The following is a 25,537-nucleotide window of genomic DNA, read 5'->3' as shown; positions in this document are numbered from 1 at the left end:
ATATTATTTCTTAATTATCCCATAACGTTAAAATTTTGATGAAATTTATTATTTAAGTAATTTTTGTTAACGTCCAGATAAAATTAGCATGGTTTATATTATGGTGATTGATTTTAGATTATTAATATGTAATTAATAAAGATATAATGACGAAAGTACAAAAGTCACAATAAATTTAAAAAAATTAATTGTAAATCAATTAGTACTAATATAGTCACTTATTTATTTAAAATCAATTATATTAGTCATGATATAATCACAACAACTACAGCCACCATTCAAAATTATATTTTTATTAAGAAATTTTTATCCAGACTTTACCATTCCCGATTTGGAGAATTCACAATTAATAATTTAATAGCACTAAATAAAATTTGGTGAGTTATAAACTCCTTTCATCCGCAATAAAAACCATCTTACATTTCTAATTTGGTGTGTCCCATAAAATTAGTTCAATTTTATTTTCGACAAGTTTGTCCTTCATCCCTTAAAAATCATATCTCTCTTTCAATTTGACGTGTCCCACAAGATCAATTCATTTTTTATTTTTGACAAATTTCAATCACTTTTTTATTCACATCTCTCATATTATTTTAATTTTGTAGTACCAAACCTCATGATGAACTCAAATTCTTTATTTTTATAAAACCAACATAGTACAATTTTTTTTAAAAAAAATATCATTACTTTTATTGAATTATGGTCATCTCATAATTTACAAAAGTAGCTACTTAAATAATAACGTTGCACATTTCTCAATTATCTCATATAATTAAAATTTTAAAAAAAATTGTATTTTAAATCATAATTTTAGTTAACTTTTGGATAAATTTAGCATTATTTTATTATAATGTTTGAATTTTAAATAATTATTAATTAATTAGTTAATACATAAAAAAAATTTTACAAAAGTTACAATTTTATCAAAATCTTGATTGTCTGGTATAAAAGTTACAACCTTAATTAGCTACTTTTATAAGCTAAAAAATATAAATTAATCAAAAATTGTGTTCTAATAAATGACAACTTTCCCAAAAATTTTATTGAGTTTTTATTCGCTTATGTGGAAAGTAAAATATGGAGGGTAAAATTGGGTTTTCAACCGAACCTCGTAGCTCAGCTCAGCAGAGTTCATGACCAGGCCTCTGAGTTCCAGCTACATTGACTGATTTTGAGAAGCGTTTCTACCACATCAATCTTTACATTGATGTCTGCCAATTATTACTCTCTCTATTCTAATTTTGAGATAGATCTTCTGGGGATAATAGTATAAATCAAAAACTGCCATGATAATCCGTAGGTCATGTGCAAAGAATCTCAAGCATCTGTCCAAATTTGCCTGCATATTTCGATGCTTTAACTACTTCCACTCTTCGTCAGTTGTAGTGGGTTCAGAAAACTCCCAAGGGTCGTCGGAGTTTTCACGTTTCAAGAACGCGCAGAACCCGTTTGATGAATTTCGGCAGAGAGATGTTTCGTATTACAACCATTTGCTGTTCGATTACTCGCGCGATGGCCTGAATCAAAAGGCGTTGGAAACATACGCGTTTATGAATCGCTCCGGTGTTTCGGCTGATGGGAGCAGCTTATCTTGCATTTTAAAGGCTTCTACGAGCTTGCAAGATTATGATTTTGGTAGGCAGATACATTGCCAGAGTTTTAAAAATGGGTTCTTTAAGGATGTCAGTGTCGGAACCTCTCTTGTTGATATGCATATCAAGAATGGAAATTTGGATGATGGGAAGAGAGTGTTTGATGAGATCAGGGTGAAGAATGTAGTGACTTGGACTTCGTTGCTTACGGGCTATGCTATCAAAAGGATGACCCGAAAGGTCGTACAAGTTTTCAGCTTGATGAAATCTGAGGGTGTCAAACCTAATCCTTTCACATTTGCCACTGTTCTTGGTGCTTTGGCAGATGAAGGTGCAGTAGGGGTTGGAGCTCAGTTGCACGGTATGACTGTCAAGAACGGGTTTGATTCAAGCCGGGAGGTGGGGAATGCTTTGGTTAGTCTGTATTCAAAGTCTGGAATGAGTAGAGAGGCTAGGTGTGTGTTTGACGGAACTGACTGTAGGGATGCAGTCTCTTGGAATGGGATGATTGCAGGTCTTATGATGAACGGGTTCGACTTGGATGCCTTTGGGCTGTTCTATAGAATGAGGGTTGCTGGTGTAGAGTTCACAGAAACAACTTTTGCCACTGCTCTTAAGCTTTGTTCCAACCTTAAAGAAATAGGTTTTGCCCGGCAGATCCACTGCCAGGCCGTCAGGCGTGGGTTTGGTAGTTTCGACAATGTCAGAACAGCTCTCATGGCGTGCTACACGAAAGGACGTGAGATGGATGATGCAATGAAGATGTTTTCATTGATAGGCACAGTTCAAAGTGTGGTGTCATGGACAGCGATTATTGGAGGATACATGAAAAATGGTCGAACATTAGAAGCAACCGATATGTTTCTCCAGATGCGAAGAGAAGCCGTGAGGCCTAATCACTACACTTATTCTACAATTCTTGCAGCTCTTCCAGCTAATTCTTTGTCTCAGGTGCATGCGGAGATCATCAAAACCAATTACTCAAACTCACCTTCAGTAGGAACAGCATTGCTTAACGCGTATATTAAAATAAGCAAGACTGATGATGCAGGGAAAGTTTTTCGGCAAATAGAAGAGAAGGACATTGTTGCTTGGTCTGCAATGTTAGTTGCGTATGCTCAGCAAGACGATACTGAGGGAGCTGTAAGGTTTTATGGTCAGTTAGCCAAGGAAGGTGCCTGGCCAAATGAGTTCACTTTCTCTACTATAATAAACGCATGTGCGACACAGTCGGCAGCTACAGATCAAGGAAAGCAGTTTCATGCAAGCTCAATCAAATCTGGCTACAACAACACTCTAATTGTAAGCAGTGCCCTTGTTACTATGTATGCCAAAAAAGGGGATATTGAGAGTGCCAATCAAGTCTTCAAGAGGCAGCAGGAAAGAGACTTAGTTTCCTGGAACTCGATGATCTCGGGGTATGCACAACATGGTTATGGGGAAAAAGCACTCGGTGTGTTTAAGGAAATGCAAAAGAGGAACTTAGAGATGGATGACATCACATTTATCGGTGTAATTTCTGCCTGCACCCACACAGGATTGGTAAGTGAAGGTGAAGCATATTTTGATATGATGGTAAACAAACTTCACATTTCTCCCACCATGGAGATATATTCGTGCATGGTTGATTTGTACAGCAGAGCTGGGATGTTAGACAAAGCTATGGCGCTTATTACTGGAATGCCGTTTCCTGCTGGTCCAACTGTTTGGCGCACTCTTTTGGCTGCATGCCGAGTTCATCGAAATATAGAGATGGGGAAATTTGCAGCTGAAAAACTCATTTCTTGTAAACCACATGACTCGGCTGCATATGTTTTGTTAGCTAACTTATATGCTGCCTCAGGAAACTGGCAAGATAGGTCAAAAGTGAGAAAACTGATGGATGATAGGAAAGTTAGAAAAGAAACTGGCTATAGCTGGATTGAAGTGAAGAAAAAGACGTATGCTTTTATGGCTAGCGACGTTTCACATCCTCTATCTGATCAAATTTATAGGAAACTTGGAGAATTGGGCGTTCGTTTGAGGGATGCGGGATATCAGCCAGATACAAATTACGTGCTTCACGATATTGAAGAGGAACAGAAAGAATCCATCCTCTCTCGGCACAGTGAGAGGCTGGCTATTGCCTTCGGATTGATTTCACTACCTCATGGCGTTCCGATACGGATCATAAAGAACCTCAGGGTCTGTGGTGACTGCCATACGGTGATTAAGCTAATTTCAAGAATAGAAGCCAGAGAAATTATTGTAAGGGATTCAAATAGATTCCACCACTTTAGCAAAGGCTTGTGTTCTTGTGGGGATTACTGGTAGCACTTTTAAAAATTTACAAGCAATAAGGAATTTAGGGAGAGTTTTAGATATGCGGTTTAGTCTATGCTCGGTTCTGCTATTTCTATGTTGAAAAACATAGGTATAGATGTTTGTAAACTAGATTCCCTCCTTTTTTGTGTTTCTCTCTTTTTCTTTTTTTTTTTTGTCAAGTATCATTTCGTGTGGAAAATATAAATTACATACTGAATTTTATTAGAAACTTGGTTACATTTATATGAGCTGGAATACAATAGTGTAAATAGTAGTCCATGTATCAACATATCACCATAAGTTTGTAGTGACATCCATTTGGAGCAATTGAGACAGAGAGAGAGAGATCCCATTTACATATGATTTTATTTTGTCAATTACTGGTTTGTTCTAATCTAACAACTTATGCTATGATTTTTGTTGAGTCTCTTCTAGCCATAGCAGAATAAGTTCATAAGACTTTGTGGCGTCCTCCATCATGACCATCATCAACCATTGTTGATCAGAAAAACATGAAAAATGGAGGAACAACGACATGCAACAGCAGTCTCATCTCCATCACTTTGCTGGTGGAATGATATCAATTGTACCACGAGGATAAAATGTCACCTGCAGATGCCATCTATCATTACAAATTTATGATATATGAGTATGAATCTCTTTCTAAACACAAATATGGAATGACGAAGTGCCAATCCATATGCAAAGCCAAACTAGTACTAATAATTATAATAAGATGACCAGAATTGGAACTTAATAAGTCAATGGGGAAGAAGAAAAAAGCCATCATGTAATGCCACCGCATTTAGTTACCTCACATGAACACACCATATTGACATCGTTTGTTGGAGTAGTTTTAATGTTTGTACATAACATAAGTACAGCAATTTGAGAAGCGTCGGCTCATTTTCTGGCCCAATGCTGGAGGAAAATGAAAAGTCATCTAACCTTTCCCCTTTGATGAGCTAATCTGAATGCAGTAAAAAATCATACGTAGTAATATACAAAAAGTCACCAGGTACACAAGTTGTAGCAGGCTAAAGCACCTCAAGTTCGTTAGCCTTCCTCGCCAAATTCCTTTGTGAATCTCTCATGCACATCGAGATCAGATTTGCTCACAGTTGGTCTTTGCCTTGCAAGCACCTTGTCAAAGTCTGTTTTTGATATAGGAGGTGGGTTGATCTACAAAAGCAGGACGGTATAGAGAACATTTAGTTTCTAATGAGGAGAAAGAGGCTCAAACAGAAATACATACATCTAAATAGATTTCTGTTAATAGATTACAACTATACCGACATACATTTACTTGCATTGTAACATCATTATGTTTTACACAGACTACAATATACACATATGCTTCCACTAAAGTTGATACCTGTGCAGCAAGTCCTTTTGCAGCAAGCTCCTGCATAGTTATCTGGATGGCACCTGGTTGCTTAGGTCCACATGGCACCCATGCACCACTAGGTGTCTTAACGAAGAACATTGCATCTTGTGTTTTTCGTACAGGCTCAAATAAGACGTCCTTAACCTATTAAAGTCATTCACATCATTCTGAGTCATAAACAGATATGTGCAGGTTTAAATGACAACGGCAGCACTCAAAATATAGCACAGAGCTTATCTAAACATCATTTTAGATCCAGACTTACACAAACAGCAATATCCGAACCAGAAAAACCTTCTGTCTTACGAGCTAGGCTTTCAAAGTCTCTATCGTTCAAGTTATTTGGTGTATCTCCTAAATGCACCTGCAAGTGTAACAGGCCACAAGATTATTTTAATCCTCAATAAATAATTCTAGTTACAGTTCCATTAGTGAGATGAAAGAATGCTTCTTACCTTGAACATGTGCTGACGTGCCTTCACATCTGGTAGTGGGATATAAATACGCTTGTCAAACCGCCGCCTTATAGCCTATAGGAAATAAATATATGAATACAAAAATAATGAAGTTGAATGAAAAATATCCATTTTCTACCATCAGTATGCAACTAACTATTACCTGATCAAGAGCATAAGGAGTATTAGTGGCAGCAAGAACAAGAACTTTGTCATCATTGTGTCCCACCCCCTGATGTATTTAAGACAAAAATAGAACTGGAAATTTGTCAAAAGTTCATTTCTAATGATATAGGCAAATCAAAACCACCACAGAAAAAATATCAAAGGGTGCAGGAGAGAGATAAGAATCGTAGGAATATAAAATTAATTATCTTCTAAATACATTGTAAGCTGAACATGGCATAAAACAATGTTCCCAAGTTGATATAGAATGTTTGTAACGACGGAGACCAACAAGAAATCCAGGATAGTAATGAATGAAAAAATCCATATAAAACCTCCCTAACTTTGGTTCTAATAACCTAAAATAAAACGGAATCTTCAACATAGACCTAACTTGCAATAATGACATGCCATTTCCAAATATCTCAAATGTAGCAATAATTAGATAACTCAAAATGTACAAAAATAATATTTCATTTAGAGATTAGAGGTCTGAAGCCAATCAACAAGTTCCAAAGTCATATCTAATGAAGCAGCAAGTTCAGAGGTAAAAAATTGGTATCCATGTTCATGAACGAATAATGATAGGAATGTCATTGCTGGGCATGAAAATCAATCCTCTGGAGCTTGAACTACAATTACCTGCATCTGCACAAGCAATTCTGTTTTGATTCGCCTAGATGCTTCACTTTCATTTCCTTCTCCACGCTGTCCACAGAGGGAATCTATTTCATCAATAAATATGATCGAGGGAGAACTTTCACGTGCCATTTGGAAGAGATTAGAGACTAGCTTTTCACTTTCACCCATCCATTTTGAAACCAAGTCTGAAGAAGAAACACTGAAAGGAAAGAGCATACGCCACTTACTAATTTTACATCTACTTGATCATTGAAAATGAATAAAAAAAAAGTTTGAACATATGCACGCCTTTTCACAAAACTGGATAACAGATTTTTCAAGTAACAATGCTAAGTTCACATCCATTTATCTACGAACGGCAAGCAGAAAATACAAATATCGAGGAAGACAAATGACCTGAAAAACGTGGAGTCAGCTTCAGTGGCAACAGCCTTGGCCAAGTATGACTTTCCTGTTCCAGGAGGACCATACAAAAGAAAAGCCCTCCAAGGGCGCCTCTTACCTAAACACACAAAGAGAAGCACATTAAGTATAACAAGCTGGGCATACATTAAATGGCCATGCTCCAAACTGAATGTGCTTCCTCTTCCGTATACATGGTACAAAATAGAACTCTTGAAGTTGTGTACCAGTATTAATACGAACGAAAGGTTAAATGTTTATTCGACAAGGATAAACCAACTCTATGATCTAGTCTCCCTCATACTATTGTCCATTGTAAGAATGAAAACAACATAAGAAGAAAGCATCTCAAAATCTATAACTTAAGCAGGCAGGTAATTATGAAATACACTCACTGAACAAAAACAATTCAATCAATTAGAACTCACAGCCATGTCACCAGTTACCCTAAACCACAGGCCCCCCAAAATTATGCTTTCAACCAAATTTTCTTCAGAAAAGCGCATATTTACAGTTCAAAGCCACAACAACCTGTGAAAAGGATAGATATTAACCAGGTAACACACAAACACCACCACAAAGCAATCACTTATCACACATTACACTCCTTGGATGCAGACACATCAAAACACAATCGTGAAATTATACCAGTAAAAAACTGCGGGAACTTCACGGGGAGAATCACAGCCTCCTGCAGTGCCTGCTTCGCGCTCTCCAATCCAGCCACATCATTCCACTTAACATTAGGCTTCTCCCTAACAATAGCCGAGTTCAACCCCGCCCGAAGCTTCTCCTTATCGCCATCCTCTCCCTCACCGTCCTTCCCGTCCTTGGGCTTGGACTTTGGCCGCGTCGCCACGGCCGCATCGCCATTCGCGGCGGGGCCCGATCCTCCCTCGTCGAGCACGCCGCGGATCTCCTCCGCCCGGCGCAAGTACTCGGTGAACTTCTGTGTGATGGCCTCCTTGATCTTAGGGTTTTTCTCGTACTTGAGGTGCGTCCTGAAATACTCCAGCGCGTTCATATACAGCGGGAAGGCCTTGGCATAATTTCCGGCGTTGTCCTCGGCGACTGCCTGCCAGACATACTCGATCGCTTGCTCCTTGAAATTGCTATACATCGTCGGCGATCATAAATAATTGAGCTTTTCTGGCGTTCGAATTCGCGTGGGGTTGTGGTGAATGGAAAGATGATATATTGAAAGAATAAAAGAACAAAATTGGGGTTTTCTTGGATTGAAGGTTGAGTTGAAAGTTGGGAATTTTGGATTGGCTACGATAGTTACACGCTTTGCTAATTCGAGGATGGGTTTATCTCACTCATAGTCCTGCACTAAGGGTTTATTTCGAAAATAATCATTTTTTACTGTTTTCGCTTGAAAATAATCTTTTGGGGTTTGGGCAATTTTGTCTTTTTACACTTTTAACATTTTAAATCTTATATTATTTCAATTATGTATTAATATTATGTCAAAATTATCATTCTTCTTCCCTTTTGTCATCCCCCACTTTGTTTCTTTATTTCATGGACACTATAAATTTCAAATATTTATTGATATTTAAAAAAATTTATTGATATCTAAAAGTTAAAATTTAAAAATTAATTTTGTAAAATTAAATCTAATATTGAAATAAAAAAACAAAGTGAATGATGACAAAAGAGAAGAAAAATGATAATTTTTTTAATAATATCATATTTAGTGGAGTACTTAACTGAAATAATATCATATTTAAAATGTTAAAAGTGTAAAATGACCAAATTGCCCAAATCCTCCAAAAGGGTATTTTCGACCGAAAACAGTGAAATATGACCATTTTTGAGATAAATCCTTAATCCATGGATGTCTGACGATATTTTTAAAGTTCAGAGACTATGGGCGAGATAAACCCATAGTATATGGACCATTTTTGTAGTACATTCTGTTTTATAAGTTTGACGTAGAAAAAGTAAATAAAATAAATGAAAAGGTAAGATGTTGTTTTATTAAAGAGGAAAACTTTTCTAACAATTCAAAAAGAAAAACATTTTAAGTTTAATAAGAAAAATAAAATATTAAATAAAACACTATAAAATATATAGATATATATAATTTCGTAAAAACACTAAAGTGGTCTCAACAACTTATACAGACAAGGGTGCAAATTACACAATGCATATGCAATGGGCTATGCGAGGCGCTTTGTAATCGGCTATGCATTTCGTTGCGCAAGATTACTTACAACATTTACAAAGTAGTATCACAAAACTCAAAATAGATTAAAAATTACTTTGTTGATACCTGAAAATACAAGAAGAAAAAGTATAGAGAGAATGAGCTTGCATAAAAGAAGAAGAACAACCTAAAGAGGTGGCGCAATGCAGGTAGAGTCGTTGAGATAATATCTTGATTTAAATTAACCTAACCAATCCTATCAATATTATTTGTTTGATTGTCCTCCAAGCACATTTCACAGCCGTAGCAGCGGCAATGCTTTATTAAGATAAAGAAATATTGCGCTATTTAATGATTCTCACGAAAATATGGACATATTATAGTACCACATGAATTAAGATAAAATTACTAAAATAAAAGAGATGGAGAAATGTAGTTAAAGTCGTGTTAGTGGATAGTGCGACGGTCATTTTATTATTGTTTTAATGATAGTTTAAATTATAAATAATGTATATGGATAACAAATTGGGATAACTTTACATAAATGGAAATGTCCATATTTTTATGGAACAGATAAAAATAGAAAATGCACATATTTATGTGGAATGAATGAAGTACTATAATATTGCATAGCATAATAATTGAGGATGTGCTAACCTTAGTTTTCCAGTTGAAGTTGTTAGAGAAGCACCACAGCAAGAAGGTGAGATCACGAAAAATGGAAATATACAATATCAAGATTCAAGACTATTCAATTCGAATGACAAATACGAAATAAAAATGTCAATCATGAACTTCGAAATGCAGTAGCTGATTTTATGTGGGAACAATAGGACTGATTTTATGTCCATCATAAAAAATTTGTATAGTGTTCGTATCGGGTTCGGGTATGAGGGTAGCATGTCGAGTTCGTGTTTGGATTTGGGGTTTTCTAACATGTCTTTATCAAGTTTGTCCTTATTGGATTGTATCGTTAAACCGATAATGACTTAATACGCACGATTTGTCAGTAGAGAACCATGCAAATTTAGAGTTTTGAAAATGAGCTATACGTTGTATACCACTAAATGTATTTTAATTTGAAATGTAAATATTATTTTTAACTATCTTAAATTTTTAAATCGTATTTAATGGAGCATATTGAGCAGTAAGCATAGGTTTTTAGCACAGGGGATCCCACCCCATAGCTCAACCTATTAAACCCTCTAAAAAGCTGGACACTTGTAAGCATTAATTCAGTCCCAGCTGCATACTGCCGCCTTTCGAACCCAAGTTGACGGAAATGGGAAAACACGGGAAGAAGCAAACCGCCAATCACCGCCGAGGGAAAAAATCATCCTACCTTCTCCAAGACAATGAAGAGGGAGAGATTAATGAGTACCCGTTAAACCCTCCTTCCGCTCTCTCCGATTCCGACCCAGAATCGCAGGAAGAAGAAGACGAAGAAGAGGATATTCAAGAAAACGATGAGGGTTCTGAGATAAGTGCCGAAATCGACAGTGGGCTGCCCTCAAAATTCTCTCTTTATCAACAGTCCGTGCAGGTGAACCATTTTGCAAGCCAAAGCAGAGCTTGATTTCTTTAAATGCATTGTTTAAGTGATTCTTGCATTAGATGGAATTATATGTGTTGCTTGAATTGCAGTCGCCAAAAGGGGATATAAGCTATCTTCAGAAGTTCTTTTTGATGTATGTGGGTGGGAGGGCGCCCCTCCATTTACAAGAAGACTTTTGTGGCACTGCTCTTTTGAGGTACTCCATATAAATCTTGCTTTTCTTGGTAATTGATTTATTTGAGGAAAATTTGTTTTGTTCAGTGTGCTGTGTGATGTGATAAATACTGAGGGTGCTTCACCAGAAAATGGAATGAATTACTTAATTGTTGCCAAGCTTGTAATAGTACTATACTACTATGCATTGCATTACATTCGATTTGGCATTGTTCTCGAGTAGATGACGGGCTAACCAGCCAAGATGGTTTTATGCTCACCACTTCTTTGGATTTAGAGGTGGTGAGAAGGCTTAGTTGTAAATTTGGTAATTTTGCTTCTGGTCATGCATATATGATGTTATCATGTTATTGTTGTAGCTACTATACAAGAGAAGCATTGCTGTATGTATGGAAGTGCTAACTCGTACTACTGCTATTATTATGTACTCCCTCCGTCTCATAATAGATGTCACACTTTCCTTTTTAGTTTGTCCCATAAAAGATGTCACATTTCCATTTTTGGAAAAAGTTCTCTCTCACATGAATATAAAAATTATATTTTCTCTCTCCATTTAACACACAAAGCAAAACCTCCTAAAATCTTGTGCCGTCCCACAAGTGTGACATCTTTTGTGGGACGGAGGGAGTAATAAGCTTCACTTGTTGTTAATTCATGTAGTTACTAGTTTTTGTTGCCTCCAAATTGGCTTTCTATCAACCAGTGTACCAATCTGTCAATTTAGGAAGTTTTTTCATGCTTCTCATTTATTCGGTTTGGTAGCACTCATTATTAATATTTGCTTGTCACGTGTGGCTGCAATAAGGATGTAATCCTTCCTGTCTTATGCATTTGCCAGCATAGAATGGCTTCATGGTGATGCTAGAAGAACTGCTGTAGGCTTAGATTTAGACGTCGAGGCACTGGACTGGTGTCTGGAGAACAATGTCAACAGAATTGGGCCTGATATTCGCTCCAGAATATCCCTGTTTCACGGAAATGTCTTGCAACCTCTCGAATCAAAATTGGTTAACTTTAGCCCTGATGAGATTTTGCAGAAAATGACTTTGGAAGATAATGAAGGTGAGTCAGTGGACGGCACAACTAGTTCTTGTCTAGAGGAGAGCGCTAAGGCCGTCCAAGATGCCAAGTCCTTAAACGATGTTCAATTGCCTCCCAGGGACATAGTGTGTGCTTTTAACTACAGTTGCTGCTGCCTGCACAGTCGTAAAGAGCTGATTTTGTACTTCAAGCATGCACTCAATACCCTCAGCCGGAAAGGTGGTATATTTGTCATGGATTTATACGGAGGCACATCTTCAGAGGGTGTGCTACGGCTTCAGAGGAGATTTCCAAATTTTACTGTAAGTCATTCCTAATCCTAAAAACTTTACTTTTATTCAAGGAGCATGCATTCTTTATATGTCAAGTTTAGCCTCGACATTCGTGTTATGATTGCATATTCCAAACCTGAAGTAGTACTTAAGCTACCTCACCATGTGTATTCTCACCTTCAGCTCAAAACATGACAAATTAGGAAATCCAAATTAGTTATTTTGCTAGGCGAATCACACTTGCGTTGCCTACCAAGTCAAGTTACATTTTCGAAAGTGGGCACTTTGTAGAGATATGTTGAGTTCTGCTTATAGAAAAAACCTAAACATCTCACATAATTATGAGGCCTCCATAAAGAACATAGCATGAAAAATGTTATGTTTGTGATCTGTTTATCATAGTCTCATCGGACTTATTTCACCCAATTCAGGTATCCCCAACTCTTGAACTGGTTTATGCTAAAATAGGCCGGACAGAAATTTTTTCACCAGAATCATTATTCTTATCACCCCGTATCATGTCCCTTTACAGTATGTCTGGGAGCAAGCGGAATTCGACATAATTCAAAGGAAAACGAGAATCAGTCTACATTACAACCTCCACAAGCAGAAAAGGAAGATTCGACATGCATTTAGCTACAGCTGGAGACTGTAAGCTCGGTTCTATCCAGTTAATGAGGTTAAAAATAGCACATGCTGTCATTCCTGAACTCTATACTTTTTCTAGATGGTCGTTGCCAGAAGTGAAAGATTGCTTGCAAGAGGCCGGATTCAGCTCAGTTCACTTTTGGATACGTAGTATGCCTGACAGCGGACAAATTAGGCGCACGGATGGGTTCTCAGCCGGACGAGATATAAAGTACGAAGAGGCTACGAGCTTCCAGCAACAGGATTCTTGGAACGCTTATGTCGTCGCTGTTGCATAGCCGGTAAGCAAATAAGTACCTTCTTGCTTGTTTGGGTCCCTTGAAGCTGGAGAAAGACATGGTCATGATTTTGGTTATTTAATTTCTTCATTTGCTTGTTTTATGCAATAGACTATTGTCGAAATAACATGAATGCAATTGGAACTATTATAAAATCATGTCGTCACCACGTCAACAGTTGACATTCCCTTGATATATTTTGTTGGTGTTATTTGTTCTGTTAACATCAAATCTTAAAATTATTAGGGTCGGATTTTAGTTATTTGTTATCTGTTTGACAAAATTTTGAATGCATATATGAGAGATATATACAAATTTAAATTTTATTTACTTTTATAACCATCTAAAACGTCAAATAAAACATTTAATCGCATCCTAACCGATTCGTCACCACTTCAGATTATATATTTTTGAAATATATATTATTAAAATAGAAGTATTTTTAGTTGAATAATATTGTTTTTAAAATCACTAAAATGCTCTCAAATTTTGATATTGGTAATATTTGTATTTATATTTGTTTAAAATTTACATGTATTGATATAATTATGTCTTTGTGTTGATAATTTTAATACACTGAATTGAAAGTTATTAGTTATTACTGTAAATTAGTTAGCACACTAACGCAGCTCAATATTAAAATATTAAAAAAATAGAAATATGTTTTAGTCATGCTTTAAGAAGTTTTATGTTATATTCATTAATAATGAATTTTCCGTGAGTTAAATAATACCATGGCTGTATATAATAAATAAATAAAAAATTCATGAAAAATATTTTATTATAGTCGTATAGATAGAAGGTTGTAAACATAGGGAAGTTAAAAAAAAATTCAATCTTATTATAACTAGGGCAAGTGAAAGATTTTGGAATAAGATTCTTGTTCTATTTCGTGGATTATAAATATATGACATGGTATTCTCCATTGTAATCTTTCACTGAATTTCAGGCGGAACTTTATTTTTGGTTTTAGGTGTTCTTTTTTAAATAAAAGCTACTTAATGAATTTTTCTGGAAGTACAAAAGATTTAATGAAATGAACATACTAACCTGAATTCATAATTATGAGGCCGACTGGCCGAGTATCAGTTCTATGAAGTTCGACGGAGGGATGGTCAATTCAAGAGGCTGGGGTACCTTGATAAGTTAAGAAAGTAATCTAATTTCTTAAATTTTAAATTTTTGTGTTTGTTTTAGTTTTTAATTTAAAATCTTAATATTTTCCAAACACTGGAAAGTAAAATGGTTAGAAATCAAATTCCCTGGATTCATTTTCCTTGCCAATTTTATGTTCCCGTCAAGCTTGGTTGGTAAGTACTCCCTCCGTCCCCGATTAAGAGTCACACTTTTTCATTTCGGTTCGTCTCCAATTAAGAGTCACAATTCATTTTTACCATAAATAGTAAGTAGGTCCCACATTCTACTAACTCAATTCACTCACATTTTATTATAAAATTAATATAAAAAAATAGATCTCACGTCTACTATCTTTTTCAACTAACTTTTCTTTATATTTCTTAAAACTTATGTTTGGTCAAAGTGTGACTCTTAATCGGAGACGGAGGAAATATCAAAGTCTAGCATCTTCGAAAGGCAGTGTACGATTCTTTTCAAGTTTGGTTGGTATTTTAATATTTTTAATTGTACTTTTACTAGTATTTTTATGCTATTTTTTATCTTACTGCCATTACACCCAAAAAATTCTTGTATTAGAATAATTGGCAATTTCAAATTTTCTTCTGGCTATTTTCTATGATGAATTTTTATTTCTCTACAACTATTATTATGCAAAAAAAAATTCAGCTTATATATACATCATTATTTAACTTAATTATCTCATTACTCATCTCGCATCTTAATAATGTCACTTGATTACATTGACTAAAAAAATACCCTACAGGAGATTGAACCCCCCAACGTCAAAATCCTGCATGCGCTCCGCCGCTGAAGAATATGAGTACTATAGTATTGATGCTTGGTTGAAAGTGTAGCTTTCTTGTACATTTATGATAAAATTTGCAAACCGCTAAAGAATATCCCTCTCAACAAACAAATCATGCCTTAAATTTATGATTAACTGAACACACCAATTTAATAGTATATGGAAACAATTTAATCTGATCCACCATCCCTATTGAAGCCTTAAATTCTGTAGCTTTTCATTTTCCAGCACTTGTTTCTTCTTTCCAGGATTATTCAGGTATATTTATTAAAAATAGAATCATAGTAATACATACACACACACAGAAAGAAACACCCTAAAATGTCTTCTACTGTAAATTGAAGGGGTGAGGTTATTTCTGTTGTCTTGCATTGCTAATGTAAAGTGAAACTAAAAGAGTTTTTGCACATGTTCTTAATGTTATAATGTCAGCTTCTTCGCAAGGAGAGAAGGAACTCTGAACGTTCTGAGAGAGAAGGCAGCAATTATAGGTATATCCAAAGAAACTAAGAACATAAAATATGATAGTTGAACATTGATACGAATTCATATATGCATCTAAATGACCTGAACAAACAGCCATCCATTTTCAGGTGATGCCATCTATAAACAAGCAAAGACATGTCATCACCTCACCCTTAAACACTATGCACCCAAAATTTACCCACTTCCCCCCATCTAAAAGGAGACAACAGAACAAAAACATGTACTTATATATTTAGCTACGGATAGTAGAGCCCTACTCTCGAGTTCTGGAGCTCAGGGCGAAGCAGCATCATACTGGACGTCCTGCTCCTCAAACTTCACAGCCACCAAGAACCTTATACTCACCTGAACAACAAACACCACCACATGCATTTAGAATATATTCATTGTTCACTATCAGGCCAAGGTTCGATTGCTGGGGCATCACCTGTTGTGGGTCATAGACAGCATACTCGTTGTACTCCAGAGGGCTGTCCTTGTGCTCCGAAGGGACTAGCTTACCGCAGGGCACCTTCACATCATTCCACACAGTATGCTCCGACTCATCTGTCTTCTTCCTCCCTCGCCCAATCACCCCGTGTTTCTTCTCTTCTAGTTCTGCCGCATCCTTCAGGGCCACGTGTCATTTGATTAGACGACAACAACGTGATAAAAATGACACAAATAAGCAGATGTAAACAAGCAGATGATAAATAGTAACAGTAATACCTTTGGAGCACCTTCTAGCTCTGTAACTTGTTCGCCTAAAGATGCAACTGCCAACACAAGAAATCCCTCTGGCCTATCGACTGCCGTGAAACCATACCTGGCCGCTTCTGCTGCGGCATCTGAGCAGACTATCGCCCTCCCAAACTAACCACAGATACAAGCATCAGCGTCAACAACTTACAACCATAACATGCTTTCACTAATTCTAGCAACCTTACCATGTATCCAGCAACAGGCAGAAAACACACCGAAGGTAAGAAACTCTTCTCCAAATGCCGCAACAGATTGGAACTTCGGGTACCTAACAAGAAATAAGCTTAGGACTCGAGGACCCTACACCGCAGTACTATGCAATCAAACAATGTGTAAACTTCTCTAACACTCACCACACCATAGCAAGACTTTATTTGGTAGCTTCTTGATTTCATCGAAGGAGGGGCCAGCGCTCACTTCAACTGCAAAGACATCCTCGATTGATACTCCGTAACTCTGGAAAAGATGCAACTTGTGATCACAATGATTCTTTGTACTGCTGATACTAGCACTTAAGAGAGTCATGAACTTACAATTTCCCCAACTTTAATAGGCTCGTAGGTTTTCTCCAAATAATTGGCTACCATCTTGTAGTCATCACTGTCCTTTTCAATCGGAGAAATAGAGCATCCCAACTTTTTATAACGTTCAAACAGAGGATCATCTAGTGTAGAACCAGACATATCGCCTATGAGTCGTGAAGCCACATTTATATCTCTGATCGTTTCCACTGCAGCTGCTGCCTGCAATGTTCTTTTTCAATGAGGATCAGAAAGTCAGAGATAATATATTTCTAGTGTGACCTTTGTTGAAAGTGCTAACATGGTCAGCTATGTCTGTGAAATCCCGGAAAACATAGGGTCTGGTGCTAGGCAGAAGAGTGAAGACTCGCTGGCTAAAATTGGCCCATAAGGCATCCCTTTTCGGCCCCGTCTCTATGTTCGTCCTTAAAATCTCTGCAAATTCATGTAGAGTATCCTCACCTGGGCATCACTATACAGTAAAAAATGTGACCAATAATAAAGAAATTAAAGCAAGAGTCTGAGAAGCTCTTACATCTTTTCAAGTGCATCTCAGTAACCATTCCCAGAGGCAACTCCGGAAAATCCAACCCCATTTCCATCATAGCATACCTGCATTAAGAATTACACCTTAGCACCCTCATTATAAGAATGTGACAAGTTGGTATCCATGTTGGCTAATCATGAATATACCTGTAAATCTCTTGACTACACAGGACCTTCATGAACTTTGCAACCTTTGGCTCCAGTTTGCAGTGCAGTGCGGCCGTGCCAAGTTGTCTCAATCCCAGACCCCCATGTCTCACCTCAACTCCATCGTCCTATACACCACATTACCTTACATTATATTCTTAAATACAATCAATTTTACAGTATCTTGGTATAAGAACGCACCATGTCAATGGGGAATAACTTCATAAGTCTCTTTTGTATCTTCTTCTCTCTCTCCCATGGTTCGAACTTGTTACCAGTCACCCCTTCAAATAGTTTGGCAAACTCTTGGATTGCACCATCAACATTACCCCGCTCCTCCAACTTCTCGTCCACTCCATCTAGATTACCTATCCTGCCCTTCTTGTAGTACATGTAAAGCTGACCCTCAGGTACCGTAATCAGTTGCATAATGCAATACCTATGTTGGATCAATTCATCAGCAAGTAATAGAATAGAAATTGACAATGGTAAGCCAGAGATAAGATCCATACTCGTTTAAGCCTGCCCCTTTATCCGAAAGGGTAAAGGCGCAATTGTACAAGATTCCATCCTTCTCTAAAATTTGCCCACCAACATCTTGCAATTTTGTGTCCTTATGCACGCCTCTCTTTCCATATACCTTAAGCTGAAGTTCCAAACAATCTACGAGTCAAGCTATGCTATCAAAACCAGATAAGCAAGAACAACCCAACAAATACCTCAGATGTAATGGTTTCAAGAGCCTCCTCAGAAGGATCTTGCTGATACAAGGGTATGCCTTTTCCACCTACAGAAATATCGCTAGCGATGTCATAGGATCCAAGAGGTTGTGGCTCCTCCTTTTCAATACTGTCTCTTAACCAAGCTTCACGTACTACTGGTATTCCCTTTTCCCTGAAATCATATGTACAAATACTCGAATTCAAAGTAAAATCACAAGCATCAAATCCTTTGAACTCCCAAGACCTATCAACAGACCAATAAAATGAAATGCTAAAGAACTCTTACAAAATGCTAAAGAACTCTTACATTGCTTCAGTCAACTTGGAAGAGCCACCACGTTCCCGCTCAGCTGGAGACACGACGAGGCAAGACACCCCTGCAAAGTAGCACACACCCTACTTAGTATCCAAATGCAACATCACAGTGTAATAAACTAGCAAGCTCTCTAATATAAGTACCCATCACTGAGTTGGCAACTTTCCCTCCAGCCTTCTCAATCTTTGACTTCCAATATTGCTGCAACGGACAAAGGGAATATAAATACAAAAAATCAGTAGACAAGCGGCAAGACACCAAGAGTTGGGTCAGAGAACTAAAGCACATACATGTGTACGTGTCAAACGGCCTGCCAGACAAATCATCATTCCCTTCAAAGGTTTTTCAGTAGGTAAAACTGGGCGAGGGCGAGATTTAGGATCTTGGTGCTTTTTCAGCAACTACATCCAAACAAAAAACAATTTAGAGATATAGGATCTTGGTGCTTGTTCAGAAACTACGTCACAAAGAATCAATTTTCAGAGACAGTCCACTATAAATCAGATTCAAACAAGGTAATGAACAAGAAATTTACTTCAGCAACATGGGAATCCTTGACAGAGTCCGGCAGTTTAGTCGGCTCATTCCTTCTGGGAGGATCTTTAGTTGTAAAAGTGCAGGTAGACCACTCAGTATATACACCTGAGCATTTAAAGTTCCGGTCGGAGATCTTCAAAGTGCCACCACAAACAGGACAATCGTCTAACGGCCCATAAAATAGGACATCTTGACTGCATTTGAATATAAAGCACCGCTTGTAAAATAACTAGAATTCCATGAAAGAAAGATCTCGTCCATATTTTTCACCCAAGAAAAGAGAGGGAAAAAAACTACAATCACTTACCATTTAGGAACTACAGCATCATCCGATTCACCCGCATCTTGGCCATTTGCCTCAAGAATCTCCCGCATCTGCTTGATTGATAGATGCTCGCTCGTTTCCTTACAGAACTTCTCAAACTCTGCTATGATCTCCTCAGTCGACCTCTCACTCCCATTTTCCTCGCCCTTTTCGGTCTTCGTTTTTTCCTTCTTCACTTCCTTGGCGCTTCCCTCATTCCCAATTTTTTCCTTCTTCACGTCCTTGGTTCTCTCCTCGGGGTCTGTTTTGGCCTTCTTTGGTGAATGCTCAGATTCTCCTTCACTTGCTTTGGCCTCAGCCTTTTGCTTCCTAGTGGCCACCTTTTCCTCATTTCCAGAGGAATAAGCGTGTGATCTAGTCTCATGAACCTTAAATTTGCAATAACACACTCTTGAGCAAATTAAGACAATTAACCTACTACGTACATCAATTTACTTGCAATCATCATTTTCTGCAAGGCATAATCACAAATTTATACTCCGAATCTAGCTAAACTCAACTAATTGCTTATAATGCATGCTCCTTTTCGAGAGTTCAATTGCCAAATCCAGACTCATGGATACCAAGAAAAATCATCAGCTACTAAAATTAAATGGTGAGCATATAAAAGCACTCAGTTTGCATAATACTCAAAAATTTCCAAGAAAAATAATTTGTCTAAACCAACAACTCCTATTAACCAAATAATATTGCTCCAAATGAAATCATACTCAATCCCAACGGTCGAATTAATCATACATACACAAACCCTAAAACTATTTCACATTTCTTCATCAGATAAGAATCATGATTATAGATAACACAACATGCAAGCAGAAACAGAACAAAACCTTCATTTTCCAACAACTTCAGTTAGTCTCTCCTCCTAACCACAAATTTTAAACCCAAACAGCAGAAAAAAAAGGGAACAAAATGAAATTGTGGTAGCAAAATACAAATTCCGAGTTATGCCAATTTCTTTATAGACAGGGATGTCGGTGGCGGGAGCTGACCTCGGAAAGCCGAGCGACTGCGTGTCTTTATCACAATACAACAGGTGTACTGCGGTTTGCCACGACTACAAGATGCTCAGCTGCAGTAGACATGCTTCGTGACAAGTGCTGCGTGTTGTTCCCCGCGCTTTGAGGAGTTGTACCTTAGCAATCTGCAGCATGATGTAGTAAGTGGCTTAGGTTTTGCACAATTGCACTTAGCATCAGGAACAAAATTTCCTATTATTGGGGATGAATGAGATCACTGGTTCAATTTTCTGCGGTTGGGCGGCACGTGTGGATTATTCACCGATTTATTGGAACTCCAAAATTGTTGCGCGACTGAAAGTGACTTTTAGCTATTGAATATAGACATCCTTTCACTAGCTACAAATACAATCCACCACTACATTAGTACCAGAATTTATACAATTTTATTTTAAATGCACGTAACAAAATTAAGAGATTTTTGAAAAAAAATCAGTTCGTAGATCTTTTAAAATTTTAGATTAAATTCAATGACCGTTAAAAATATGAAATTGAGACATGCGAATTTTTCAAAATAAAGAATTTTTGAGTTAATTTCTATTTTTTCTTCTTTTTTTCTTATTATTTCTCTCATAACATATATGAATTAACTAAATTAATCCCGAGTAATATTTTTCCACCCAAAGTTTTCACCCAATTCTGTGTATTTTCAACTAAATTTCTTTATATTTTAACCGGTAATTTTGGGTAAATCTGTTGGATGTAACATGTTTCCATCACTTCTCTCGTCAAACTTATTTCACTCTCTGTGCTCTATGTTTCGCCACAAATATACAGTCCCTGAGTATTAATTAGTAGTATGTGGAAGTATCAAGTCGGATGTCAATTTCATGAGGAATTGTACCGTCCGTCATATATTATTTCTTCCGTCCCAACAAAATATGTGCATTTTTAATGACACGAAAATTAATGCATAATCAGTAAAGTAAAAGAGAGGCTGAGAAAGATAGTTAATAAATGAACTTTCGGGACTAGAATAAATAAACTTTCAGGAATAAATTAGAAGCAGTATTTCAACTTTATAAATTCTATTTATCATATTTTTTTAAAGTAATTTTTTTTCTATTTTTAAGGATTCTTACATATTTAAGTATTTAATAAAATATAATCTTACATATTTTTTTATTATTATTATTATTATACCCTCTCTGTCCTAAGATAGTTGAATCATTCATTTTGCACGTGATTTTTCGGCACGGAATTTTAGAAAGTAATGTTGGGTGTGTTAAATAAATAGAGAAAAAAGTAAAAGAGAAAAAAGGTAGAGAAAATAAAGTATAAAGTGAATAAAGTAGAGAGAATAAAATAGTAAGAGAGAGTAAAGTAAGAAAGATGAAAAAGTTACTATATAAGGAAACGACTCAACTATGAAGAAACTTCCCGAAATGGTAAAATGACTCAACTATAGTGAGACGGAGGGAGTATTATTTTCCTAAAACATGTTAAAAAAAAGACTCAACTATTTTCGGACCAAGTGAGTACTTAGTTTTAATATAATAAATAACTATCGTTACAATATACTTATAATTATGTTATTTATAATAATAATTATGATTATAATATTAACAATTTACTAATTAATTATACTTAGTTTAGTATTTAAATCAATAGTGAACTATATAAATGGTACTTGATCTTTCACTTTCGCACATAAATGGTACCTGATCTTTATTTTTATTTTTTTTGGTACATATAAATCACATTTTTGGTACCTGATGCAATTTTCACCCCAAAATACTCTCTAAACAAATACATATTCTCATTTATGTCTTAGAGGTTATTTTGAGTATACACAAAATTAAGTACCAAAAGTGATATTATAATATCTTCTCTCATTTTTCTTACTCTTTATACTATTATTATTAATCAATATTAATATTATTATTTTGATGTTATAAATTATTTTTTAATTTATTTTTAATATCATTCAAATATACTTAATTGTAATTATAGTTATAATTATATTTAATTATTGTAATATATTATTGTTATAATACTAAAAATTAGTTGAATTTAATAAATAATTATAGTATAATTATTTAAAATATGAATCACACAATATTATATAAGTAATTATTATTATCATTTTATATTAAATTAATAACTAATCAATACAGTTTTAATAAAAATTTTAAATTGTGAATTGTATTCATAATGATATTAAGAGTTGAATATTTTTAGTTAGGTGTTTCAACCCTAAAATGAGTGTAAAATAATTCAATAAAAAATATTTAATTGATTTAATTATTTTAAATAATTCATTTAATTAGGTGATTTGTTCTTGATTTATAAAAAAGAAAGAAAATGGAGGAAAAAGAAAGAAGAGAAGAAAAAAATAATCACATGTTTGCTATAATTTAATGAAAATTTCTAAAAATATTCTCCATAACAAAAAAATCACATATTTGATATTAAGGGTTATTTTTGTGACTGGGTACCAAAAACGATATAAAATAAAGATCAGGTATCATTTATATAGTTAACTCTTAAATCAAATATACATTCTAAAATTTTAATAGTATTGCTTAAATATAGAAAAATAAAATTGTTAAAATTCAAAGTGTCATTTTCTCTACTAATTTCTCATTGCCATTGGCATTGCTATTCGGCCATTCCCATCAAACAAATAAAGTGTCCTAAATATTTTGAGCGACGAGATGATGAAAAGAGACTCTGGACTTTCAGAGCCCACTATGTTCCTTTTATTCGACCAACAATGAACATTCTTTTCACCTCTATAATTCCTTTATCAAGCATTATGACGGACCAAAATAAAATTTAATACTCTGTTAAAGAAGAAATATGATCATCTTTAATGAATAAAAAATAAGTTCCCCACTAACTACGTTCGTTGTTCTACTAATATTAAGTCCATTAAATACTTATTAGTAGCAGTATTTAATAAACATCTTTTATCATTATATTCATTTGATGTATGTTCAAGGAGTATTATTTATAAAATCAAAGTTCGAATTGTTTGTTTCTATAAATTCAAATAAATAAATAAAATAGCAAAAATTTATTTGTTTGTTTTCTATAACATCAAAAAATTCTACTACCTCCGTCCACCAAAATTTGTCCCATTTTTTCATTTCCGTCTGTTCCCTAAAATTTATCTCATTTCATTTTTACCATTTTTGGCAGTGGACCCCATATTCCAATAACTCATTCGTACTCATATTTTATATAAAACTAATATATAAAAATAGGACCCACAATCCCCTAACTTTTTCAACTCACTTTCCATTACATTTATTAAAAACCGTGTCGGGTCAAAGTGGGACAAATTTTGGTGGACGGAGGTAATAACAAATAAGCGCACGAATTGTTTGATTTCTATAAAATGAACAATGATAAATAATTTGATTATATAATATTAAAAAAATTTATAACGTCAAATAAATGAATAAAATAACAAAAAATGATCAATTCAAACTTTGACTTATATAAATTATATAAAATTAAAAATATTAATATATTTTTTAATATATTGCAATTAACTAAACATATAAATAAAATAAATAATGTTAAATGTTCATGAGTTCATCAAAAAGAATTATGCTTATATAAACGGTCACATAAAATATGTAGTAGATATCATTTCTCATTAGATAATCAGCCAGTGGGCCACATAAAGTACAACAATTATAGATAAAATGTGATAATTATTTATGAATGAAAATTTAAAAAAAACCACAGAAATGCCACACGAAGAATATTCTTAGACCTGGGAATAATTCTATAAATAAGATCTGAGAATTCGGATAAATATGAAAGGTATATACTTTGATCCGAGCCGAATTGAATTTGACAGGGAAAGAGTGTAACAGTTTTACAAGTAAACGTTGATAAATGATTAGTATTGTTGCTTGGATAAATCAGTTTGGACTAATATAAGAAAATAAATGGTTATGCTGTTATAAAATTGGGTCGTTTGACATAGTTATGTTAGTTTTTAGACACGCGAGAACTAAAGATTAATTGTAACAATATTCTTAAATAGATTAATTAACTTAAAATCTTAAATTACGAAATAGCGAATTCTTTGTAAGAAATACTAGTACGTAAATAGATTATAACTAATTAAATCATGAAGTTTTGTCTTTGGTGAGTTTGAAGGTTGAAAATATAATACTACTATTAAATTGTGAACTTCAACTTTTCTTAATTATCCTATGTATTTAATGGTATTTTTTTTTATTATGATTGAAATGATTTTGTTTCATTAAAATAAATTTATGTTTTTTTTTTCTTTTATTCGAATCAAACAATATATATTGAGCATGTCATGTTATACACTAATGGCAGAATTAAGGAAAATTGAAAAAATTTAGTTTTAAAATTAAAAACTAATAAAAACTAAATATTGAAACTATCATATGAACAATCAACCGTAATTAGTACTACCTACTACTTAGTAATTAAAAAGATTTACCACGGAGTAGTTTGTAACCTCGTATTAAATGAAATTTTGAAAATATGGGCATAGTTGGCATTTTCCCCTCACAAATTACTGTAATAAGCAGAATCAGAGTTCCATGTGATGAATGAATATGGAAAATAAGCTATAAATAGGAATAGATGTAAAATTAGTAGTAGTACAAAGCCAACTAATCTATTTTGGCAAAAGTGTTTGTCGCCTACTCTCAAGTCTCAACATGTAGGAAATTACCAGATAGGTCAATTTCAATTACTCCCTCCGTCCCACTTTAGGAGTCTCGGTCACTTTTGTACACCCGTTTTATAAAAATCATAGTAAATAGTTAAAGTCGGAAAATGGTAGAGTAAAAGATAGAATAATGATGAGAAGAGTCTTAATAATATTATTGTCTCCCTTACTTTACCATTTTTCTACTTTAACTATGTATTATGATTTTTACAAAACGGGTGTATAAAAGTGACCGGGACTCCTAAAGCGAGACGGAGAGAATATTTATTTGACATTTTTCTCTATTCATATCTGTTACAATGAAAATATTAGTAGTAAAACAAAAGGAATTGACAGAATTTTCAAATTGATCGATCTTCCTAAAAAATACTATTGACAGCAATGAGCCTTATTGCAGCTAAGAAGTTGAGGCTGCACTCAAGCAATCATTTTTAACCCCTTAATCCATTTCTTTACGCATTTAATTGCCTAGAGAGAGCATGGTATGGGGCGCCCACCA

General features: G+C 35.0%; 4 protein-coding genes across 13 annotated transcripts; 2 read left to right on the top strand and 2 right to left on the bottom strand.

Annotated features, from left to right (window-relative positions):
• The first annotated feature begins 1,149 nt into the window (after positions 1-1,149).
• On the top strand, positions 1,150-4,144 carry LOC125221964 (pentatricopeptide repeat-containing protein At2g27610). Of its 2 annotated transcripts, XM_048124322.1 has the most exons (2): positions 1,150-3,458; positions 3,587-3,794. In XM_048124322.1, exons 1-2 carry the CDS (start codon positions 1,287-1,289, stop codon positions 3,662-3,664), a joined length of 2,250 nt encoding a protein of 749 aa, XP_047980279.1. In that variant the 5' UTR covers positions 1,150-1,286; the 3' UTR covers positions 3,665-3,794. The 2 variants fall into 2 exon arrangements, with proteins under 2 accessions (XP_047980279.1, XP_047980278.1); XM_048124321.1 differs by having other exon boundaries at positions 1,150-4,144.
• On the bottom strand, positions 4,114-8,182 carry LOC125221965 (protein SUPPRESSOR OF K(+) TRANSPORT GROWTH DEFECT 1-like). 8 transcript variants are annotated; one of them, XR_007176445.1, is made up of 10 exons: positions 7,596-8,176; positions 6,942-7,047; positions 6,546-6,744; positions 5,902-5,970; positions 5,739-5,813; positions 5,549-5,647; positions 5,272-5,427; positions 4,890-5,078; positions 4,710-4,817; positions 4,114-4,505 (listed from the first exon to the last, which is right to left on the bottom strand). XR_007176445.1 is itself a non-coding variant. In XM_048124324.1 (9 exons), the coding sequence occupies exons 1-8, from the start codon at positions 8,065-8,067 to the stop codon at positions 4,953-4,955; spliced, it is 1,302 nt and encodes a 433-aa protein (XP_047980281.1). In that variant the 5' UTR covers positions 8,068-8,176; the 3' UTR covers positions 4,662-4,817; positions 4,943-4,952. The 8 variants fall into 8 exon arrangements, 2 of the variants coding, with proteins under 2 accessions (XP_047980281.1, XP_047980280.1); XR_007176446.1 differs by having other exon boundaries at positions 4,912-5,078; XR_007176444.1 differs by having other exon boundaries at positions 4,710-4,866; positions 4,943-5,078.
• Positions 8,183-10,318: 2,136 nt separating this feature from the next.
• LOC125218720 lies at positions 10,319-13,262 on the top strand. Its single transcript, XM_048120461.1, has 5 exons — positions 10,319-10,642; positions 10,744-10,850; positions 11,667-12,171; positions 12,674-12,792; positions 12,869-13,262. The coding sequence occupies exons 1-5, from the start codon at positions 10,382-10,384 to the stop codon at positions 13,065-13,067; spliced, it is 1,191 nt and encodes a 396-aa protein (XP_047976418.1). The 5' UTR covers positions 10,319-10,381; the 3' UTR covers positions 13,068-13,262.
• A 2,254-nt stretch (positions 13,263-15,516) lies between these two features.
• LOC125222153 (protein ADP-ribosyltransferase PARP3) lies at positions 15,517-20,286 on the bottom strand. 2 transcript variants are annotated; one of them, XM_048124633.1, is made up of 18 exons: positions 20,181-20,286; positions 19,333-19,718; positions 19,024-19,219; positions 18,779-18,889; positions 18,632-18,689; positions 18,480-18,549; positions 18,170-18,365; positions 17,963-18,096; positions 17,652-17,889; positions 17,451-17,578; positions 17,293-17,369; positions 17,059-17,219; positions 16,770-16,979; positions 16,590-16,692; positions 16,422-16,504; positions 16,204-16,347; positions 15,923-16,102; positions 15,517-15,840 (listed from the first exon to the last, which is right to left on the bottom strand). In XM_048124633.1, exons 1-18 carry the CDS (start codon positions 20,184-20,186, stop codon positions 15,769-15,771), a joined length of 2,553 nt encoding a protein of 850 aa, XP_047980590.1. In that variant the 5' UTR covers positions 20,187-20,286; the 3' UTR covers positions 15,517-15,768. The 2 variants fall into 2 exon arrangements, with proteins under 2 accessions (XP_047980590.1, XP_047980591.1); XM_048124634.1 differs by having other exon boundaries at positions 18,170-18,344.
• Between the last annotated feature and the right edge of the window lie 5,251 nt (positions 20,287-25,537).

Source organism: Salvia hispanica, chromosome 4 (genome assembly GCF_023119035.1).
Source record: "Salvia hispanica cultivar TCC Black 2014 chromosome 4, UniMelb_Shisp_WGS_1.0, whole genome shotgun sequence".
NCBI classification, from domain to species: domain Eukaryota; kingdom Viridiplantae; phylum Streptophyta; class Magnoliopsida; order Lamiales; family Lamiaceae; genus Salvia; species Salvia hispanica.
The sequence above is the reverse complement of the archived record's forward strand: the minus strand, read 5'-3'. Positions and strand labels throughout refer to the sequence as shown.